Source organism: Labeo rohita, chromosome 14, assembly GCF_022985175.1.
Source record: "Labeo rohita strain BAU-BD-2019 chromosome 14, IGBB_LRoh.1.0, whole genome shotgun sequence".
Lineage (NCBI taxonomy): Eukaryota > Metazoa > Chordata > Actinopteri > Cypriniformes > Cyprinidae > Labeo > Labeo rohita.
Window position 1 is genome coordinate 3,492,254 of NC_066882.1, and position 24,021 is coordinate 3,516,274.

The 24,021-nt window shown below is 38.9% G+C and overlaps 1 protein-coding gene across 1 annotated transcript in view; it reads right to left on the reverse strand.

The window, feature by feature from the left end:
• Window positions 1–24,021, reverse strand: part of slit3 (slit homolog 3 (Drosophila)) — a 185,955-nt gene that overhangs the window by 156,015 nt on the left and 5,919 nt on the right. The window contains exons 2-4 of the mRNA XM_051127821.1: window positions 17,516–17,587; window positions 14,012–14,083; window positions 9,899–9,970 (exon numbers count right to left, since the gene is read on the reverse strand). Coding sequence (XP_050983778.1) covers window positions 9,899–9,970; window positions 14,012–14,083; window positions 17,516–17,587 — 216 coding nt within the window. The remainder of the gene's footprint in view (window positions 1–9,898; window positions 9,971–14,011; window positions 14,084–17,515; window positions 17,588–24,021) is intronic.

The following is a 24,021-nucleotide window of genomic DNA, read 5'->3' on the forward strand; positions in this document are numbered from 1 at the left end:
TCCAAACACTATTGCAGAGTTCCCAAGCTCGTTGTATAGATAGCAATGAGGCATGCATATTCAGCTAGCGGTGTGCATTTTGGGTGCGTAATGACCAACCGCTCGCGTTTGAGTTCAGCCAAGTACCTCCTCGCGATGCGGTGGCCAGAATGACTAATGGAGGTTTGAATATCTGAACTCGCTTTGTGGAGTCGCACAGGAAGATGAAAGAGGAAAACAACAACGAGAAAGTTGAGGAGAAGCGTCTGTTTTCACTTAGGTCCCCCGCGCGCCACAAACCTTCCCATTGTTGCCTGAAGGAGGCTGGCTGCGAGCGTGGCCTCCGATCATAAAAAGAAGCTGTAATTAGCTAAGCGACAATTGAGTCCGTAATAAAAGAAGGGCAGCCTGGAAGTCAACCCGAACTGTTAGCTTTCTTTCACTCTCATAAACTGACCAGAGCGTTTTGTTTAGCATGCCGCTCTGACTGTAAACCAGCTTCGAAGCGTGCACATGCGTGTGTGTGAGCTGGCAAGCCAGACGTCCAGTTCTGGATGGCTGGGTCGGTGACTAACTCGCCCTGAATCGCCTGTTCTCCCTACTCAGCTGGCATGCTGACTGTGCCATCTCAGGCATGTCAAAAAAAGCTCTGACATTTGACCAAAGCATTTTCGTTGGGATTTCGGGCATCTTGATATCCGCAAGACAAGTGCTTCTATGCGAGAGCCAAGCACAGAAGCTCAACTCGACTTGCTGTTGATTCAGATGTTCTTGTAAACACAGCAGCAAGTCGCAAAAGTGCTGGCCTGTCAGAATGCTTTCTTGCCTTTTGTGAAGGGCAAAACAGCAACGCTGCCAGTGGGTAGGAATCCAGTCAGGATGAGCTCCGCTGCTCTAATGGGGCTTTGTTTGTTGTTTTACTCACCCTGGCTTTTCCGAGATGCACACTTCTGTAGGAAAACATTCCTCGGACACGTTTTGTGCTTTGTTCACACTTGCAAAAACAAACGGCACTGTTAAAACTTCCAGTAACAAGGGTATCAAGATGGGTTCAACAGTTTATCAACCCTGAGGAAACTCTAAACCTAAATAAAACCGTGACATCTAATGTATACAATTACTAATGCCTCTAGAGATGTACGATATCGGGCTTAGCGTTGCTAAAAATGACTGATTTCAAAGTTAGGGTTCATCCTGTTCAATCTTGTCCATACTCAATCCATACTATAGAGTGCCAATAACCATATGTAAAATTAATATACACTACTTGGTAACACTTTAGTTTAGGGACTAGTCACTTATTAGCATGCATATTACTAACTAACTTGCTAAGTATTAAAAAGAAGCAAATTAGGAGTTTACTGAGGGAAAAGTCAGAGTTAATAGTGAGAATTAGGTTCCCTAACTAAAGTATGACACTACTTTTATCTTTTATCAGCAAGGATGCTTTAACGTGTCATTTGGTTACAAATGTAACATGGTTACAAAAACATTCCATTTCTAATAACGCTGGCCTTTGAATTTCTATTCATCAAAGAATCCTGAAACAAATGTATCAGTTTACACATGAAGCAGAACAACTGCATTCAACGTTAATAATAATCAGACTTGTTTCTTGAGCAAGTCAGCATATTAGAATGATTTCCGGAGACTGGAGTAATGATGCCGAAAATTCAGCTTTGCATTACAGAAATAAATTACATTTTACAACAGATTTATAAAGTTGTTTTTTTAACCAGCACACTCACACACACACACACACGCAAATCATGTAGCTCTAACCCTGAGCTTTTAATAAGTGGAGTAGCATTAGTGATTTTTACCAACCAGATTAAATCTACACAGTGAAAGTGTGCTGGTTTGTGTCTGGGTGATGTTAATGGGACTGTAGTGATGATAGAGCAGCAGCTCTTTAATTTTTCAAACTCAGGAAGAGGCTAAAGGTTCATTTGGAGGCTGTGCTGCTAAAGAAGGAAACTCAGAGTGCGTGGTCACTGCAGCGCATTCGTTCTTGCTCTTTCGAACATGTGCAAGCAGTTCTGCCCATTTAAATCCAATTACCTTCTCAACCGGTCGTCATGGGAACCACCTGTGATAAACACCCCAGCACATAATGGCCCCAAACTATTTCCCAAATTATAGGCGCCCTCAATCAACACAACGAATTAGGCCTTTTCCCCTCTCTCTGCTTCTGTAGAGCGGGATACTCTATCTGAGCGCTCTTTCTCCTGAGACACATCTTGGCTAAGTGCAGATCATTGTAAAGACTCAAATGAAGTACCAGTGCACGCATTTCACATTTTGCATGTTAGCAATTTCAGGTGATGTAAATGAAAATGCAGATAGAGTATCTTAACAGAATTTCTTCCTTTGCTGTTTGCATAAGAGCCACAATATATACAGCAGCATGCAACAGAGCTTTCAGTAGGGTTGGGTATCGAGAACCGGTTCCAAATTTCCAAGAACCGGGTATTCGACAAGACACGTGCATTTCGGTTCTGCTTAATGATTCCTGTGTTCGCAATTTTACGTGAATTTAAAGTTTCAAATTAAATGATTTAATCACAGGAGGGGAAAGAAGATGTGCACCGTTTGTTATTTATGAAAAGAAAACTATGCATTTAAACGACTAAATTATATTTCTGTACCTGCAATGTATTCATTTGTATTTATGCAATTGCTAATTTATCTGCTTGTTCCTATTTTATTACTGACTGTAATTTAACGTTTAACAATTTAATATTTAAAAAATTTATATCAGTCTAGTTGTTTTTGCTGTGGTATTTTCTGTTGAAACCATAGGCAAAAGTTGCTCATGTTTTTCAGCTGCAACAGAAAGCTTTGTAAAAATACAGAATAAAAATGTTTGACTTATTTTTTTATTGACCTTTTTATGTTATTGGAATGGAAACTAGGACTCGTTTAGAATCTGAATTGATACACAGAATTGGAATCAATAAAATTCAAAGATACCCAACCCTAGCTTTTAGTTATTTAAAATAAAATAATATAAAATAAAATAAAATAAAATAAAATAAAACAAAATAAAGTAAAATAAAATAAAATTGTGGAGACTGTATTTGGTAGGCTGAAAATATGAGATGGCTGAACCAACCAAACATACATAAGATAAGGATCAGGAATATGTATTAAAAACTAAACAGGGTCAAAAAAGTGATTTCATCTTGACTTCAATGAATCTCTAAGAATTTGAGATGTTAGAGCTTTCAAATCAATCATCATTACATGAATTTCCCTGCAGGTTTCCTCTTACTTGTAAGACATTTTATCAACATCACTTACACAGGGTAACATGAAATCAATAACGAAATAATGATAATTAATCCTCCCTCTAGCTAAGCTGATTAATAGAGTCATGAGTATTCAATGTCAGATAATCAGTGGAGCTAGAATAGCAAATGTGAAGAAGTCAGAAAATCTTTAAACATGAATACCGCAGTACAAAACCACTTTCTCTGACGCCACATAGATTTATCTTATCATACATATTATTGAAAACATCTGGTCCTGCTATTACGACACAGCGCAGACCGTTAGGTTAATTTTTAACAATCAAGCCTTACTAAAACAAAATAAATCAATAGTTTACTTTGCATTACAGACCGACCCAAGATTCTCTCTGGTGGGTCTGTGGAGGCGTGCGTGAGAGACGCACCGAGACGCTTGCAGAATCATCATAGTCCAAGAGTCACAGCAGTGCAGCTTTAGGAACACTGGGTGGCTCTGTGGGCCCCACAGCATGCGGGAGATTTATTAACGCTACAGACCTATCCCATCTCCCCCATAAATACAGCAAACCGTGTTCCCATAGGCCACCATTTCTCTGAGTCAACCTGTCATCCAGATCCACCTGATCTGTGTCTGAATGAGGCACAAACAGCGTCCAGGGAGAGGATACGATTCCACAACATGCTGTGAAAGTGGGAAACGTATAACAAGGCTATAAGTCAACAGCTTTCAGTGAAAACGCAATGACTTTTTTACCTCTCGGATTCAGAAAATCTGACCATACAGTATATAACCACGGTTGCACAACTGCATACCGCCACTGTGCTTCGCACAGGCCTCACAGATTGTGCTTTTATAAACCACAGAGGAAACTAAACAAACTTATTTCACATAATCTCGTGCCAACAATGTTAAAAGGAGGCCTTAAGTGTATCTAAATTTACTAACTAAACGCTCTCCCTATCGTGCATATTTTCCTTTATTTGGATGCTAAATTGCTTACACATGTAACGGGATATTTCGGTGCACACAACATACATAAAAACCTCTTGTCCAATAAAATATATAGCCAGCATTTTAGATTTCGCCTACAGCTGCAAACTACACATTGTGGTGTAGGAGAGAATCTGGCTGCTGACTCAACTTGAACATCTGCATACAGAAGATATTCATGCTCACATCTTTCAATAGTTCAGTAAAAGTTTACTTACTGGTAGCAATTTATAGCCAGGTATGCATTTGATCTTAAATTGTTTGCTTTTGTATTTGAACGGCAACAGGGGAAATTTTTGACCTGAAGTTAAACGCAAGCATATTTAAAGACACAAAGCCTAAGCTGGTTTGTTAAACAATCGGATAGGATTTAGGCACTATTCATGATTTAGACCGTTTCTTTCACACTTTCCATACTTGGCATTCTATCTGTAGCAGTTTTATAAAACAAAGCTATGCAACATCATTCCTTCACCAAAACAGTGTAAACAGGTTTATTTATTCATTCCTCCCGTCAGCAGAAACAGAAAGTGCTGCGTGGGCAGTGACTCGGGCAGATGTCTGCTTTGGTTTCTGCCTGACCCACATGCACTCGGTTTCCTTGAGTCTGACAAGGTTAAGAAGCTACCAGCAAATGCCACCGCCTCAATCTAAGAACAGGTCATTAACATTTCTCCTAGTCGAGAATATTAGCTTGCTCTGACTGATCTGCCTTTGGGGGGGGTTAGCTCACCCATATCCCAATGCCAGGTCCAAACTGTGAATTTCAGAGTCCCCTAGTGTACATCAATCAGCTTGCAACCCTGGGAAGCCAGCACAATTTGAGAAAAAAAAAAAGAAAGTTAAGTCGTTGAGCTTTCTGTATATAGTTGGCTTTCTGTCAGGACTCCAACGTCTTTGTAGCTTGTATTTATCTAAATATGTCTTTGGAGTAAATCACAAAGCTGTCTAGCTTTTTGAAACCGGCTGAGCGCAGCCCTATTTTGGAAGACGCTTGGCTGGATTCAGAGAGGGTTCATTTCTCTGAAAACAATCAGTAGGCCACTTCTGAAAGCCCTGAGCCAGAGCTCTATGGTTTATGTGCTTGGGGCATGTTGAATTATTAGCCAGCTATTGTGGGTAGACAAACACTGCATCGCTTTACACAGCAATATAATGACAGAGTTACAGTATTATCCCTTATTACTTGATAATCACCATTTATACAGCAGCAGAGCAACAACTGCTTGTTTTTATTATAGCTTGTCAGGACCCAAATATTTCAAGGAGTAGTTCACCCAAGAATGAAAATTTTGTCATTATTTACACACCCTCTTGTCAGTCCCGGCCAATCATTATAATGAAAGTCAATGAGGACTGGGACCGTCAAGCTCCAAAATTACACAAAAACACTGTCAGTTCATATGAATCATGCACAATATTCCCAGCCTTCTGAAGACATACAATCATTACGTGACCGAAAATCCACCCTAGCTCTCTACGAGCATTGATGAGACGTCTTGAGAGAGGTACCGACTGTGAACATTGTGAAGAATCAGTTCCAGTTCATGAACCCGAATCATTTGTGTTTGAATTAGTCAGAACTGTCAACAAATTAGTTCTGGGTTTCATTGAATGATTTTTAGTGAATATCCACTTCACTTTCAATTGGAGTTCGTTTGAAACACATTTATGGTACTTTTATGGCATGCAAGCTCTAGCATATTCTTCTAAATGTTCCTTTTGTGATCGACAAAAAGAAAATCACAGGTTTGGAATGATATTCCAACATGAAGCTGCAATAAGGGTTAATAAGCCATTAACCAATCGCTTAACTGCACCATAAGAAGTCATTACAAGACTTTAAAAGCGCAGTGTACGCGGTAAAAACGGCAATCGTTTTGAAGCACGCTATGGAGAGCTCATTAAGGGTACCAGTGGCTTCAGAGAGTCTGCAGACTTTTGGAGTCATGTTTGAGATCCAGGCTGGAGCTGAGAGATGGTTTGTGTTTGCAAGGCTAAGAAAGCCAGATCCCCCGCCCATCTGTCGCCCTGAACTCCACCGCTTTGGGCCAACAGGAGCAGGGCAGAACACGAGGGGAGAAAACTCGATGTGTGGGAGAGCAATTTGTTTCTGTTAAATAAAAGAAAACAAACGTTTGGAAGGAAAATAAACTTGTCGTGGATTGAACGAGAGAAACAAAAGACGTCCTTCGTGACGCAAATAAACACGTGTTCTTGGAGGGAAGAAAAATTCAACTTCGGCACCCAAACTCGAGATTCAATCAATCTGCGTATATACGAAAAGCCGCTGTTCGCTGGTCATTTCGTGCTGACTAACTGCCGGGATAATTGCACCCAGAAGATTAAAGAGGGAAAGCTTAAAATTGGCTGAGGGGAAGGGGACATAAGACAAGATGATGCATTCTGCTTTCCTATTCCTCTTAATGTACCAATCACATGCAACCTGAGCTCGGGGTAATGGCAGGGAGTGGCCGGGTCTCATGGGTATCACTGACCGAAATATCCTACGCTACCAGTGCAGGGGCCCGTCTCTGAACAGGAACTGAAGTTAATATAGGGTCTCATTTAGGTGCACTGTTAATAAACAGAAGCAGGCATGTTCCAATTCATCTTTTGCTTTTCATTATTCGGTTTCACCGGCTAGACAGAAGGATCTAGCCTTCTAAGAACAGGGCATGGGTGGAAGAACTTCTAGAAGCCTGGTGCATTTCTGAGCCTACACAGTGAAATCTGTGACTGTAACCACAGTCTTTCCAGGCTGCAGAGAGCGCTGACCACAAACGGCAGTCGTTACCGCACACATCTCTGCAGGGCTTTTCCCCCACGACCCACAGACCTGTCTTTCTCAGTCTCCGTCGCCCAAAGGCTACTATCCTCTCTCTTTCCTTCATAATTCATCTGCAACGCCCTCTGCTCCCATTTCATTCCGCTCCTTCTTACTCAGCGCTAAAACGTGCTCTTTACCTTTCCCTGACCCCTGTCAGTGTTTCCAGTCCTGCTGGCCACGAACGGCCCAAGCTTCGCTCCGCCTAACCCTTCCCGTGTGCGACACGGTCGGCTTGCTTTCCCCAGCTGGCCGGGCTTGAGGTTTTTAAATGGGAAGGTTACGGGTGAGGCCGTTCATATCGCACTAACGTCAACCAGTGTAACGAACCCTGACAAGGCAAGGTTACAAACTCTGCCATAAACCGCTCCCACCCTGAACAATCTTCATTAGGCGTACTCCAGTTTACATTAAGAACATGATAAAATGAGATGGAACGAACAAACTGTTCTTTAAATTTGCTGCTGGAAAAGAGAAGAACAGACTTTTATAGAAAACGTTTGAACTTCTGCTTCAGCCTGCTCATTCTGTCCCTGTAATCAACAAAGATCAAAATACAGGCAAGCATCAAATAAATATTTATAATAAATATATATGTCAAATATCTGTGAAATTAGCAATGCACAATATATGACAATTATGTTGTTTTCTATTATATATTATAGCAGATAATTAACAACCAGGTTTTTTATGCGGTATATTATATTGTGATGCCTCCATTCACTTGTAGCATTTTATTTTTTTTTTTATTATTCATTTATTTAGACAAACTTTGTTATTTTAGTATCGGTTATCAGTTTCAAATTATAATAGAAAATGATTGCCGGGTAATTGGTTTCGGTATCGGGTATTGGTTATCTTTATTGGCTTAAGAATTAGACTGTCATTTCCAATTTTGGCCCATATAATGCCATTAATATCAAGCTAGAAAAGCGTGTTCTATGAGTTGCTGGCTGTAAAAACTATTTGCAGTCTCAGCTGCTGTGATCAACCATGTGTCGTACTGTATATTGTAGCATTTATTGATTTGAGATTTTTAACATTTTATTTTTTGTTTATTTAGACAAACTTTGGTATTTTAGTATTGGTTATCATTATCAAATTATATTAGAAAATAATTATCAGGTTATCAGTATTGGTATTGGCTTAGAAATTAGATCAATTTAGACAAACTTTATCTTTGTATTGTTATTATCAAATTAGATTAGAAAATAGTTATCAGGTTATCTGTATTGGTTATCGGCATTGGCTTAGAAATTAGACTGTCAATTTCAATTCTAGTCTATATAATGGCATTAATATCAAGATAGAAAAGCACATTCAGTGAGTTGCTGGCTGTAAAAAAACATCTGCAGTCCCCACTGCTGTGATCAACAAGGTGTCATACTGTATATTGTAGAATTTATTAGCTTTTTTATTTAGCATTTTAGTTTTTTTTTTTATTTATTTACACAAACGTAGTTATTTTAATATCGGTTGTCATTATCAAACTATATTAGAAAATAATTATCGGGTTATCAGCAATCAGTATTGTCTTAGAAATTAGATAGTTCCAACTCTAGTCTATATAATGCCATTAATATCAAGTTCGAAAAGAACGTTCAATGAGTTGCTGGCTGTAAAAAAACATTTGTAGTCCCGACTGCTGTGACCAACAATCTGTCATACTGTATATTGTAGAATTTATTAATCTGACAAACTTTGTTATTTTAGTAGCAGTTATCATTATCAAATTATATTAGAAATAATCATTGGATTATCGGTATCTGTATCTGTTATCAGTTAGCAGTTTTGGCTTAGAAATTACTGTATATTGAAGTATTTATTAAATTGAGATTTTTAGCATTTTATTTTTTATTTAGACAAAATTTGTTATTTTAGTATTGGTTATCATTATCAAATTATATTAGAAAATAATTATCAGGTCATCATTATCGGTTATCTTAGACTATTTCCAATTCTAGTTTTACAATGGCATTAAAAACAATTTGCAAAAACAATTTGCTGTGACCAACCATGTGTCATACTGTATATTGTAGCATTTATTAATTGACTGTCATTTCCAATTCTAGTCTACATAATGCCATTAATATCAAGCTAGAACAGCAGGTTCCATGTGTTGCTGGTTGTTAAAACAATTCGCAGTCCCGACTGCTGTCACCAACCATGTGTCATACTGTATATTAGTGCAAAGAAGTAGTAGTAGCTGTCTAGTAATCTTTCAAACCAGGGTAAACCAACTATTATACACAAAGCTTCAAATGCTAGTATCAGAGCCAGCTAATCTAATCTTTGTTGCTTCATGGAAACGTTTCAGAAGCACAAAGCTGCTCGCAGAACTTAATGGTGCCCTAGAGTGACTACCGCGTCACGATCGGCTTCAAATAAACACTTGTAAAGCTTAACCTTTGCTCCGGCACAGGCCTGACCTGATCGCGCTAGTTATACTGACGACTGTAAATTCATAAATGAAGTATTCCCCGACTGCTAAGCCAAAAAATGTCCCTGATTCAAAGCAGAGCAGGAAAATATTCAGAATAAGAATGTCGTTTATCCAAGGAAAATATTCCCTTCAGCACACCTTCTCCTCTCCATCAAGAGCATAGGGAGAGGTCGTGTCACATTAAGCTTGGCCCGGATTCCCGCTCGGTCTGAAAGAATCACATCTGGATGGGCTGAAGGAATAACACCCGAGAACATCCCTGCACTGACAGCATCCTTTAAACAGTGTTTGGGAAAGTCAAATATTTAAGCAAGATCCTTTCCAGTACAATGATCAGAATTAAAACAGTGGGAAGTTCAACCGCAAGCTTTTCCAGGCACGGATATCAAAGGAAAGCGATGACTTACAGGCGGCCCAACTTGGGTGTGGATTGGAACAGCAGCTCCGGCAGGACCTGCAGCCGGTTCCGGTTCAGGCGGCTGTGAGGAAGAGAGGACAGAGGAAGGGCAAGAGTTAGTGCGGTCAAAACATCTACAGCCAGGAGGGAAGAGACGAAACGTAAGACACCGTGAGAATGACCTTATGCGGAGATCAGTGGGTATGCGTTTTTGCAGAAAGAGAGAGTGAAAACCAAAGAAACAAAGATGGAAAGGTTGTTTGACTTGCACAGCGACACGCAGGCATCTGATACCTAGATGGATGAGACAACAAGGCAAACACAAGCAACACACGGACAGATCAATCCGTCTTTCTGATTAAAGAAACAAGCCGGGTCAGCGCTGTTATCAGGATCGGCAGCATCACGACTGGCCAATAGCTACATCCTGGGGTCAGGAGTCACAGCTGTGCTGGGGCTGATGGGAAATAAATGTACTTCCTCTGAAGATGGCCTAGGTTATCTCCAGCAGCGCTCTTTAAAGGCTATTATCACTCACATGAGCCTGGCCAGACTGACTGCAGGCTTTGGTAGAATGACCCTTATCACGGGAGTGTGGGTTTTGATGATAGGATGCAGGGTCACGGAGCAAACCAAAGGTATGTGGAGGAGGAACGTCACTAGCGTTTTGTTTGGAGGATCTACAACGTTTATAACTTAGTTCCTTGCTGTAGCATTCAAGCAGACTCATTCTTGAAAAAAGAGTTGGCTTTCTCTTGCTAAGGCCTCAACTCCTTTCCTGAGCCTGCTTGACAACATACTGTAATATCAATAACAATATAAATGAATCTTGTAATTATTGAAGCCCATTCCCGCCAATGAATAAAGAATAAAAAAAAAATAATTGGCACTTTTTATCTCACAGTTCTGACTTTTTATATCTCGCAATTCAGACTTTTTTTCTCAGAAATGTGTGATATAAACTTGCAATTCTGAGTTATAAAGTCAGAATTGCAGGATATGGACTCGAAATTGCAGTTTTAATGTCCAGTTGTAAGGAATTGCATGTTAATATTTCACAATTCTGACTTAACTCGCTATTGTGTGCTATTAAGTAAGAATTGCGATGCAAATTCCCAATTCTGACTTTTTTCCTCAGAATTGCATGTTTTTTTTTTCATTATTGTGACTTTATAGCATGCAATTCTGAGAAAAAAAGGCATAATTGTGTTTCTATGTCACAATTCTGAGAAAGAAGTCTGAATTGTGAGTTTGTATCATGCAATTCCGAGATAAAAAGTCGCAATGACCATTTTTTATATTTTTTATTCAGTGGCGGAAATAGGCTTACATATGTAATAGACCTTAGTCAAGGCAGTGACGTATTTAATTTTTGACAGGAATGAAAAATATATGCATTTAGTGGATTGTACTGTTGTTTAACAACGTACAGATTGTTCAGCTGAATAAACTTCCTACTGAAAAAACCTTTGGTAACTCTTGGAACTATGAGCACCACTATCGTGGTGATCGTGCTTTCGCTACTCCGGGACTGAAACTTTGGAATAGCCTTCTTCCTTTTATCAGACGTGCCCCCTCTGTTAGTATTTTTAAATCCTATCTTAAGACATATTTATTTACCCTGGCTTATAACACTTCTTAGTATGTTTCCTGTGGTATTCCATTGATTTTATTTGTCTGTTGATTCTCTGGTTTTCCTTTTTTTCTTGTGTTTTATTCTTTGTGAAGCACTCAACCTTGGTTGTGTTTAAATGTGCTCTATAAATAAATGTTGTTGTTTGGTAGACAAAAACTTGTCAATTGTGAAAATTACATGATCTAGGACCTTCATACAGTGTGTGAAGATTTTAAGTCTATCCTCACAGCCCTGTATTCATCTGTGTTAAATGTAATATGGTTTAACCTATTATGGTTTAGTCTATTCTGCTAAACAAATCTGTGGGTCAATGACTAGAATTTCATTACTTAATTTAAAAATACACTAAAACTGCTACTCACAAACACAGTGATTTTAACGCACGTGTTGTATGAATTTTATGAATTTTATGCTGGCAAATGGAATAATTGCTGCTCAAAATGCACAGGAATAAAGTACATTTTATTAAAATGTTAAAAAATATTAACATAGAAAAATGTTAATGTTTTAATGTATTTACTGTAGTTTTGATCAAATAAATGCAAGTGGCAAGAGACTTTCAAAAACATACAGACCCCAAATTTTAGACCCTAAATGGTAGTGAATATTATATTTTTATTAAAAAAAAAAAAAACACTCACATGCACTTATTTACTTAAAGAAATAGTTTTTCACTTGATAGTTACTCCATTACATTTTTATAGTAATTAAATGTTAACTTTTCTTAAATTATATAAAATTGTGGTAACACTTTAGTATAGGAACCAATTCTCGCTATTAACTAGCTGCTTATTAGCATGCATATTACTAGCATATTGGCTGTTTATTAGTACTTACAAAGCACATATTCTGCATGACCTTATTCTACATCCCTAATCCTACCCAATACCTAAACTTAACAACTACCTTACCAACTATTAATAAGCAACAAATAAGGAGTTTATTGAGGCAAAAGTCATAATTAATGGTTTGTTAATGGTGAGAATTGAACCTAAAAATAAAGTGTGACCAAAACTGTTTTTACACTATACAAAAGATAATAAAACAGATAGTTCTGCTCCTTGATTCTGATTGGTTGAAGCATTCTAAGCATTCTAATTACTCTACAAACATACACCTTTGTTTACGTTTGTGTGTTGCTTGGCAACTACTTTATTGCAAATACAGCTGTTTCTAAGGAACTAAATTGTTTGGCGGAAGAATAATGTTTTTAATAATATCATTACACTTTATTTGCTGTTTTATTTTGGAAGACCTTACTACGTATATGGAATAATCGTTTTATAAAAGCAACGAGCCCTGTGAAGCCATGGTTTACAGTGAATTTATAACAGCTAAGGGGGTTTTAGGCACTCCGCGAACAACGCCCCTTAGCTGTTATAAATTCACTGTAAACCATGGCTTCTTGGGGTTTATCGTTTTATTAAATTACAGAAATAAAAAGTGTACAGTTCTAAAAACTCAACATGTTTTAAATTAGGTTTTTTAATTTATTTATTTTTTTTATATTTTTAAATATACTTCAGTTCAGATGCTTTGATGTCAGGGTTTGAGGGATTAAGAGGAGTTACCTCAAATTGAACCATGGTTTATAATCTATTTTTAAACACCACGTAAGTCACAATATGTAGCATGTAAACATTTCTGTTCTTTCTGTTTCCGTATCATTAATTCTAGAGTGCTTGCTATCATGGTGGGGTCAAGCTATTTATATTTTTGCTGAGTTACAACAACAACAACAACAACGAAAAGTCACACTGGGGTGACAGATGGAGGGAATGCAAGTAAACGCACTGGCCGTCTCGCCGTCGAGAGCGGGTCATTGGGTTAAACGCTGTGAAATTCCAAATACGAGTGACACGATGAGGAATGTAGGTTTTCAGACCCAGATAATCCAGCCCCACAAAACCACCACAGAGACAGTAAACAGACTGACAAACGTCGGTTCTCTGCATGACGGCTGCTGATTTTGATGTACGTTCATCAGTAACATGTGGCGGCAGCTGCCAACAGACTCGGTTAAACACCGAGAGAACCGTGCAAACATTTACAGGGAATGAAACGCACTGAGACGTTCACACATAAACAAACTCAAGGATGCTAACACAGGCAAACCACAGTACAGACATTCCTTGACCTTGTCCAATTGCAGTAATAGCCAGCATGTTTGGTCTGACCCAATGGTCAATTTCACTGGGAAGTGTTAAGATTCTCACCAGAAGAGAGCAAATGGCTGAGCTCCAGATGTCAGGGGGCAAACGAGCACGCAAACCCGCTGGACTTGAAACGAAAGTTAAGGAGGTCACCTTCAAACTCTCAAAGCTCCTTTTGCTTTTGTGAAGATGTTTTAGATTAAAACTGACAAGGTCAATGTGTTGCTTGTAAACAGCTACAAATTCTTTTCGTCCAAAACACACATAGAGGAACATGTGGAATATGTATCAAGACAGCATGCGAGTTCAATCATTTCTTCTATTTGATACTTACATTCTTTCAAGCTGTTTGAGATCCTGAAATGCTCCTCTTTCGATCACACTTATTTGATTGTTCTCCAGATGTCTGTGGGGGAAAAAAGAACTTCATTATCCAATCAACTCGGCGATTCAACTTCAACTGACATTGATTAGGTCTCTAGAATGATTGAAATGACACTTGAAAGAGAACGAGAGGACCTCGTGACTTCGCTTTGTCACAACAGCGAATGATAAGCATGCAGCCTTTTCTCATGAAAACCAGAGCAGATTTCTCTTTGATTTTATGAAGTGTGCGGTCGCCTCGGCAGACCATCTTTCGTGTCCAGCATGCTTGTGACGATGCACCGGAGGGTATTTTCAGAGCTCCTCTATCCTGAAGGCTCTGTCATATTTCAGGGCCCTTAAAATTTTCCAGATGCATTACAGAGACAGCACATCTCCATGGCTATTTCTTGTTTATATTTGAGTGTCTTTGAATCAGGGCAAACGCACAGTTACACGCATAAGACGCACATAGCCACTAAACTATATTTGGCACCGGATAATACAAGCAATCCTCCAAAAAGAGAGACAATCCTGAAGAAAAGTGGATCTTAAGTGGACTTCCGCTTACTGAGATATGAATGATGTTTTTAAAGCAAATGTTTAGACACTTAACTGTTTTTACAGCCATAATCCATGTTTTGTCATATCATTCTGTCAGGAAGAGCGGAGACATTTGGCTAAGCCAAAGGCTTTTTTATGAATGCCGCAGCTTTAAGGCACAATCCAGGTTTTGGTGAAGCCAAAAACACAAGCGATCCCACAGGGCGAGCCTAAATTGATTTGTTCGTAATAATTGCATTCTTTGCTGATAACAAACATATCATATAGTCTGCATCTAACATAAATCTGAGCCTGAGTAATCTGGCTCATTCTTACAAATGGAGGATCAACCCCTCCGTGGTTTATGTATTCGCATTAAACGTAATCCCTTTCGATCCCGACCAGATGGGTTTTGGTGTGTGCTGAAGAATAATAACGGTTCTTTTTCATCATTTTTCAGCATCTCTCCCTCTTTCTGTTCTTTGTCTTTCTCGTCTTTATGGAAATGTTTTGAAGTTTTGCATAGAAACATATGGAACACAGGCAAACACCTATGCTTTCACAGGGGCTGACAAGGAGAGCAGAAGACCTCTCGACTGAAAGGGTGAGGCAACACACATGGTATTGCAGGAATAGTCTTTGTTATTCTTGCCTTAAGCGTTAACCAAGTGCTGGTTTATAGGGAGGTCCCAGGTCAGTGCAGACGGTGCCTCCCTGAGGACTTTTGAATTGGAAAGATTTATGCCCTAAAGTGAGATCAGTCTTTAATTTTAATACTTAATTATTGTTTATTTATTAGGCAACAAAAGATATAATAATAATAATAATTTTAAACAAAATGTCTCAGTGCTTATTAATGTTACAAAAACATTTGGCAATCAAAAGTCACATGGTGCAACCAAAATCCACATTCAGCAGAAAAAAAGAAAAGAAATTATATCAGAGGACCTATGCAGACCTTCCAAGTAATGACAGGGTCAAGGGTGGTTCAGGTTGTAAAATGTCATGTGGTGTGACTCTCCAAAATTGTTTTAATATTTATGAAGTAATAATTCTGCAATGCTTTTTTATTTTAATTTATTTTATTATTTTATTTTATGTTATTTTATTATTTTATTTTATTGAAAAATAAATTACATTGCAGCTGCCACTTTTCAGAGGATTTTGCCTTAAAGATCTTTGTCTCAAGATTATCCAAATTTTTTATCCTAATTAGTTATAGTTGTCTGTCAGTCAAAGTCATGTGGTGCAACCAACATGCAGAACATAAATATATATAAAATATGAAGTGATTTCATAGAGAGAAGCCCTGCAGAGCCTCTTAACTGTATCTTAAAGTCATTAAAAGTCATAAAATGTCATTTGGTGCGACTCTTCAAAAACGGTTTCATATTTATTAATTAATAATTAATTATGTGTTTTATTTTTGTTTTGTTTTGTTTTGTTTTAGTTTAGTTTAGTTTTGTGTGGGAAAGAACTTTGTCTCAAGATTATCCAATTTTTTAATCCTAATTAATAATTAATAATCTTTGGGAAAATATTTTGATAAAATATAATAATAACAATAATAATAACAATAATAATAATAATAATAATAATAATAATAATAATCGTTTGAAAAACATTCATCCTCCAATCAAAGTCATGTGGTGCAACCAACATGCAGACACATGCAGAACAAAAATATATATAAACAACATGAAGTGATTTCATAGAGAGAAGCCTTGCAGAGCCTCTTAACTGTATCTTAAAGTCATTAAAAATCCCTTAAAATGTAAAACTATTTGTCTCTTATAACAAATGGTTAGTCCTGGTTATAAAATGTCATATTGCGTGACTCTGTGGTAAAAAATAACAATAATTGTTTGAAAAACATCCGTCCGCCTGTCAAATTCATGTGGTGCAACCAACATGCAGAACAAAAATATATATAAAACATGAAGTGATTTTATAGAGAGAAGCCCTGCAGAGCCTCTTGACTGTATCTTAAAGTCATTAAAAATCTCTTAAAATGGTTGGTCTGGGTCATAAAATGTCATATGGTGCGACTCCCCCAAAACCTTAACGACCATAATAATTCAAAAATGTTTTTTTTTTTGAAAAATACATTTAAAGTCATTTTTAACATCATGAATTGCAGTGCAGCTTACACTCTGATGATTTTAGCGTGGGAAAAGTCTGTCACTCTGAAGCTTGCGCGTGGGAGTGCGCATAGGTGCGATTGGATGCTTGTGCCGTGCTATCAGACGGAGGGGATCACGGAGCAAGCCTTCCATAGAGATAAGAGGGTGCCGAGGGTGTTCACAGGGCCCAGGGAGAGGCTGCTTTTGGTGCATGCCATGACCGTTAATCATAAACCACCTTAAACTGCCTCTGTGCTGCCCGCCAGCCACTGCCTCTGCTTACGACTGCTCTCTTGGGCGTTTATTTTACTCCTCTTTTTTCACTTGTTTATTTTTATCTCCATTCCCCACTCTTTACGGGCTCTCGTTCAGGAAGAAAACAGCACGGAGAAATACATGATTACAGTCATTAAGCTGAAAGAACACTTTCTCCCAAGGAGGCTAGATCACCACTGCCCTGCGCCTCTCCCGAGTAACCGTCCGTCATTTATTTATTCTAAAGGTTCAAATTTCGGGAATGGAATATATTGTTACATATTCTTCAAACTTAAGAACAAGTTTTGAAGATTGACTGCATCTAAGGCAATGACTTCATGCGTGGTTCAGTCACAGGGTCATGTTCAATGTGTCGGATTTACTCAGCTTAAATGTCAGTTTGTTTTATTATGACTTGTGCCGTAATCCTCCCTGCTTTCAGCCTCGAACCCTTTGATGGCTTTGACTGTAAAGACAACACGGAAGAGGAGGGGAACTTGGGAGTTAAAAGAAGGATTAACTGTAAGAGCGAGAGATAGAGAGTGACATCTTACAGCACGCGCAGGTTCTTGAGGCCAGAGAAGTCCACTTTGGTGATCCGAGTGATGTTATTCCGGTCCAGATCCCTGGGAAGAAAAAAAAAGGGAGAGGGATTGAGAAAAAAAGTTAAAAGCTTTTCAATTCACTTATGCTTTCAAACATGATTTTTCAAGTCTGTTCTCACAGCAGAGTCAGTAAACAGAGAATTTAAATACAGAGGCTCCCTGGCAATGCCTCAACGGCCCCGACTTGCACCAGATGCCCGTGGGGCAACGCTGTTCAAAGCTGCCGTCTGCCAGGGAGCATTAGTGCCATGCAGTGGGATACTGAATCTGAGAGGCCGACTTTGCCTCGCCTTCACTGTGCTGGAGGCGACTCCCTTTCAGCGTGCAGCTATTGAGCTGCCTCCACGCTAAACGTTCCCATACACATGCTCTCGTGCACGGCTCAGGGTCACGTCAGCGTACACCTGCCCTTTTCTGTTCTACATGTACAATAACTCTTTACAAATCAATTCTTTTCTTGATATGTTTAACTGGGTCAAAGTCCCTTTCAACGAAAGTCTGTTTACTCAACGGCCGTAATTTGCAACGCCTCCAGGCAGTTATTTCGGTCATGCAAGACCAAGTCCGGTCTACAGTACTCGAATGAGGGAAATGTTCCCAACAAACATGAGACGTCCACCCGACGTGCAGATCATGTCTATATTCCGACAAAGACGTTGAAATGACGTCGTTTGGACGTCGTTTGCTCAGTGGGTTAAAACCAAAAAACTGCTTGCCATACTCACAGTTAAATATACTATGTTTCAAATCAGGAACACAAATATTGCTTCTTATCATTAAATAGTGTTTAAAAAAGTTTCTTTTTCAGGGTGGTTCTCAGGGTAGTTCTCAGTAGTGATTCTTTTGGAGCTCAAGTCACCGCAGTAATGATTCATTTGAAGCTTGAGCCCAAGTTGGTGCAGTAGTGATTCATTTGGAGCCCAAGTCTCTGTAGTAGTGATTCATTTGGAGCCCGAGTCTGCGCAGTAGTGATTCATTTGGAGCCTGAGTCAATGCAGTAGTGGTTCATTTGGAGCCTGAGTCGGTGCAGAAGTGATTAATTTGGAGCCAGAGTTAGCATTGTAGTGATTCCTTTGGAACCCGAGCCCAAGTTGGCACAGTAATGATTCATTTGGAGCCCAAGTCTGTGTAGTAATGATTCATTTGGAGCCCGAGTCTGTGCAGTAGTGATTCATTTGGAGCCTGAGTCAATGCAGTAGTGATTCATTTGGAGCCTGAGTAGGCGCAGAAGTGATTCATTTTGAGCCAGAGTTAGCATTGTAGTAATTCTTTTGGAACCCGAGCCCAAGTTGGCACAGTAGTGATTCATTTGGAACCTGAGTAAGCACAGAAGTGATTCATTTGGAGCCCGAGTTAACACTGTAGTGATTCTTTTGGAACCTGAGCCCAAGTTTGCACAGTAGTTTTGCTTCATTTGAAGCCCAAGTCGGCAGAGTAGTGATTAATTTGGAACCTGAGTAAGCGCAGACGTGATTCATTTGGAGTCTGAGTCTACACAGTCTGCTCCAAATGAATCACTACTGATTCATCAGCGCAGTGATTCATTTGAAGTCCGAGTCTGTGCAGTAGTGATTCATTTGGAGCCTGAGTGTGCACAGTAGTGATCACTACTGATTCATCAGCGCGGTGATTCATTTGGAGTCCGAGTTTACACAGTAGTGATTCACTTTGAGCTAAAGACTGTACAGTAGTGATTCATTTGGAGCCAGAGCTTGCTCAGTAGTGATTCATTTGGAGCCCAAGTGTGCACAGTAGTGATTCATTTGGAGCCTGAATATGTGCAATAAAGATTCATTTGGAGCCAGAGTAGTGAAGTAGTGATTAATTCGGAGCCCAAGCTCAAATCGTGCAGTAGTGATTCGTTTAGAGCCGCAGTCTGCTCCAAATTAATCACTATTGATTCATTTGACTATTGACCCAAGTTTGAGCAGTAGTATTCATTTCTCAAAAAGCAAACATATTAGAAAAACAAACATACATCAGCATGAAAAAAAAAATTGCACAAACCATCTTTGGGAAAAAATTAATTTGAAGTGTAATCAGATTTTTTGTTTTTAGTTTGGCTTACAACCCATTCATTTACATGAAGAGCCAGCCACCAGATGGCAATCGAAATGTTTTGGCTTCACTTTTCAGTACAACCTACTTGGTTTCTACACTGTAAAAAATGATTCCTGTGATTAGTTATCACAACTTAAAATTTAACAATACAATAAGTAATAATGTGTTGTTTCATGCTTGATTTAAAATTGTAAGATGAGTTAACTTCAGTTTAGTTAAGTTGGATATTTAAGTTGTCTCAACACATTATAAGTTGTTATAACAAACCGTAGCCACATTTTTCACAGTGCAACTAGAGCTAAAGTGATTACCACTGGCTCTTTTATTTAGAACGCAGGAGTCTTTGTCTGGGTCTGTTTTCTTTTTACAAGACAGGTAAAGGCTCAAAAAACCTGAGGAATGATCTTTTGTTCTGTATGTAAGCAAAGCTGAATGAGAAGATGGGAAAAAGAGAAAATGCTTGTGAGAAACTGACTGCACGGAAACATTTTTGTTTGGAAAACGTCTTCCTCTAGCATCTGAATGAATTATATATTAACAAACTAAGTATTTTTCCACTCTAGTCAATACTTTCTCCTTTTCCCAGACTGTTTTATCAGTTGTTTCAAGCGTGTCTCAAATTGTATACATTCACCGAAATGAGTATACATGCCTATGACTTCCTCTGTGGGCGCTGTTTACTGGAGCTCCGCCACACTGAAAAGATTAACGTTGAGAAATATACAGTGACATATAATGACACACGCATACACTTACGCACTAACATCGGGCCGTCTCAGTGTGTTTCTCATAATATACATAAACATTTATAAATCTGATTTAAAGGCATATTGGATTTCAAAAGATTTCCCCAGAACCACAAAACGCACATCAAGCAGACTAATACGAGCCATATAGGAAACATATTACGGGGGGACAGGCCATTTACAGACCCTGGAATCCATAACATGATCCTCTCCCAGACGTCGGCTGTGTTTCAAAACCTAAGCAGCATTTTTGTGTAGTAAGATGATGCTGTCTATGTAGGCAGCACACTTGGTTTTGAGATGCTATGACAAACAAACATGACAGCATTTTGTACACACACTTTTTGGCATGAAGATAAAGAAAAATGTGAATTACCTGAATCAACAAAAATGTTAAACAAAATATTCCCAAAAATGTTGTCCCAACTGGCCTAGAGTTGTTGAACAACTGCTGATTAAGCATGTTAAGAGTTTGAGAGCTCCCACCGTGCACTGTAGCACGAATAAATTAAGTCAATACTGCTATTATTGCTTTACTTTTTGCTGACTATTTATGGTGTTGTTTTTGTTGTTTTTATCATCACTTATTGGTTGTGTGGTAAACAACTCATTTCACTTAAAAGGGTTTGTTGATTGTCATCATTATTGAGGTACCATATCATTCCAAAGTTCAGTATGCTTTGTTTTTTCAGCAAGGATGCATTAAATTGATCAAAAGTCACAGTAAACAGATTTATATTTCAAATAAAAGTTGCTCGTTTGAACTTTCCATTCAAAAATTTTGAAAAGGCTGTATGGTTTCCACAAAAATTTTAAGTAGAACGGTTGTTAACTGTTCTCAGCAATTAAAAAACAAAAAAAGTTCCCCAAGCAGCAAATCAGCATATTAGAATGATTTCTGAAGGATCATGTGACACTAAAGACTGGAGTAATGATGCAGAAAATTCAGCTTTGAATCACAAAAATAAATTGCATTTTAAAATATATTCAAATGAAAAACAGATATTTTAAATTGTAAAAATATTTCAGAATATTACAATTTTTACCATATTTTTTAATCAATAAATGCAGCTTTGGTGAGCATTAGAGACTACGGCATCTATTCGCATATGCGTCTATTGTATAAAACGACTGCATCTCTTATTTTTGAATAATTGTTAGTACTGAGTTAGGACTGATTGAGATGATTCACTGATGTAGTTAAAGCAGTCAACAACCTTTATGAAGCTTCACTGAACTCAAAAATCTTAATTCATCATATTCCCTTGATCTTTTAACTTCTCAACAATCCTACACATTGTGCTCCCACAAATTCTCCCTCTCCCAGTCTCTCCACATCACTCTCTTTCTGTTTTCACATGCCCTAATCTCCCAGTAGTTTTCTCTTCTGTAGGTTTCCCATCTCGTATCCTCTCACCTGCTTGCAATGTAATCCCACTAATAACATTGCACATTTCCTCCCTCTCTCTCTCTCTCGCCTTCACTTCAATCCTCACAGTGTCAGTTTTTTACAGTATGTGTTAACAGTCCAGGGAGCTAACTAAGTCCTGCTTCCTCTAGAAACTCAATCAAACCTCCGGTCACACTGACAAGGTGGAGTTCACAGATATGGCAGCCCCCTACTGGCTATTGTTTGTTTTAATTTGTTGAGGGGATAAGGTGCCCATTCAAACGGCAGGTGTTCCACCCTAACAATGCGCCCCCTCTGGGGCCCACCCCACCCACGCACGCCGTTAGACCGCTCAACCCGACTCATCCAGGTCATAAGCCGTCAGAGCGCTCTGGTAAAACGTGCTTCTCAGGACGGCACCGGACAAAGAAAAGAATCTTTGCGATTTTGGCCAGAGGATATTTTGGCTGCGTCGCGCTGCAATTGCAACACGGCAGGCGACCGAGGAGCCCTAAGACCTCAAAGGCAAGCGCGAAAAATGTGAATGAAAACAAAGAGTTGCTTTTTCTGTTCCCAATGCATTTCCTGTCGTAATCTTCTGTTATTTTCCTCAAAGCAACGCTAGTCTAGTCCTCAAAAGCTGATAGGTATGCTCCATTTCCTCTTGAAAGCTTCTCATCGCTGTTTGGAATCTTAAATGAGTTCTTCCTTTTGGACCTTTGGATGCCTTAGATGGCTGTTTTTTTATTTTACAACACCAACACATTAATATTCTCCTCATAAGATGCACAAGAACAGACAGACACATCAACAAGAACACATTTTATTCTCATGTCTATTGATTAATTACAACTAAACGCCTTTGAGATAAGCACAGATCAAGTGAGATTACGCTTGTCCTGCGCATTTAAATTAACAAGTTCGCTGTCATAACTGTCAATGTAATTTCTGCCACCTATTATCTCTTCATTAAATGACTGCATTAATTATCATTTCTCCTTCACAGAGGTAATTCACAGAGGCATCCGTATGCCACTGGATATTATAAGGCAGATGCTAAACGCAAGACACACATAGAGATATTTTAATAACTTTAATGTCAACAGGGTGCAATTATTGTGTGCATTGCTAACGCAGAGATGCCTCATTGCGTCCTTTTCACTCTCCCATAACAGCTCTTTCCTTTTCCCAGTTTTCTGGAAGCTCGCCGCCGGAACGCTTGTTCGTTTGCACTTGTGCGCGATCAAATGAGGGGGGTTTATTACCACTCTTTCATCTCACATGAGCCATGCAGCCAGCAGCCATGTGGCTACCACACATCTCTGGACACATGTAGTCCTGGTCCCAGAATTCCTGAGGTGTACCTCCCAATATATTACTACCACCTCAAAAGCTCTTAACAATCCCATATTCCTTGAAATCGTCACAGGGCTCCATACACAACTTTTTTTACTGGTAAGACTCTTGTAGCCAAAACCACAAAAATGCAATCTTCCATTTTTGATTACCTGGCACGGCTGGTGATGATTGTTTATTGTTTTTAAAAACAAAAAATCGTCCAGTTTAACTGTTAGATTGGATTGGTTTTGCATGAGGATAAAGGCCAACTCATCACTGGAGTTGCGTGATTGAAAAATGAAGAAGCCAGTGCTTCTTTGAGTTACTCTTCATTGTTTATGAGCAATGTTGGCAGTTTTCATCTCAGGGAGAGTTTCATTTAGTAAATATTTTCATTACGGCCATGTCTGGATGCGAAGGACTCTCACTTCACACTAAGCAGAGCGGACAAAAATGAATCATTTCATATTTCTTTTTTGGAGCGTTTACCCCCTGGATGGTTTATTTTCAAACCCTGACAGCTAATAGCGCAGACGGCCCGGTGTTCTTGCACAGTATATGACTTCTTAAATTACTAGAGTAACGCTTGGCTGAGAGGTGACAAGGGCATCTTCAACACGTCTGTGTGAAAGTCAATATGACAGCCGGGCTACAAAAGGCTCATCAATAACACAAGTCTCATCTTGGACTCCAGGGGTAACCAAGGATACCCTCCCACCAACTTTCTGCAGACGTCATTACCGGGAAGAACAGTCAAGAAATGAGTGTTCCGACTGGCCATATCGAACAACAGCTTCTGTACCAGGCCACCGTGGGTTTATTTATTTGGCTTTGTGGCGCTCTGTTTCCACTAAGCTTCCTGTATAAATTTCTCCAAAAAGATTGTTTTTCTTGTATCGTAACTGATGTTAGGCATGGGA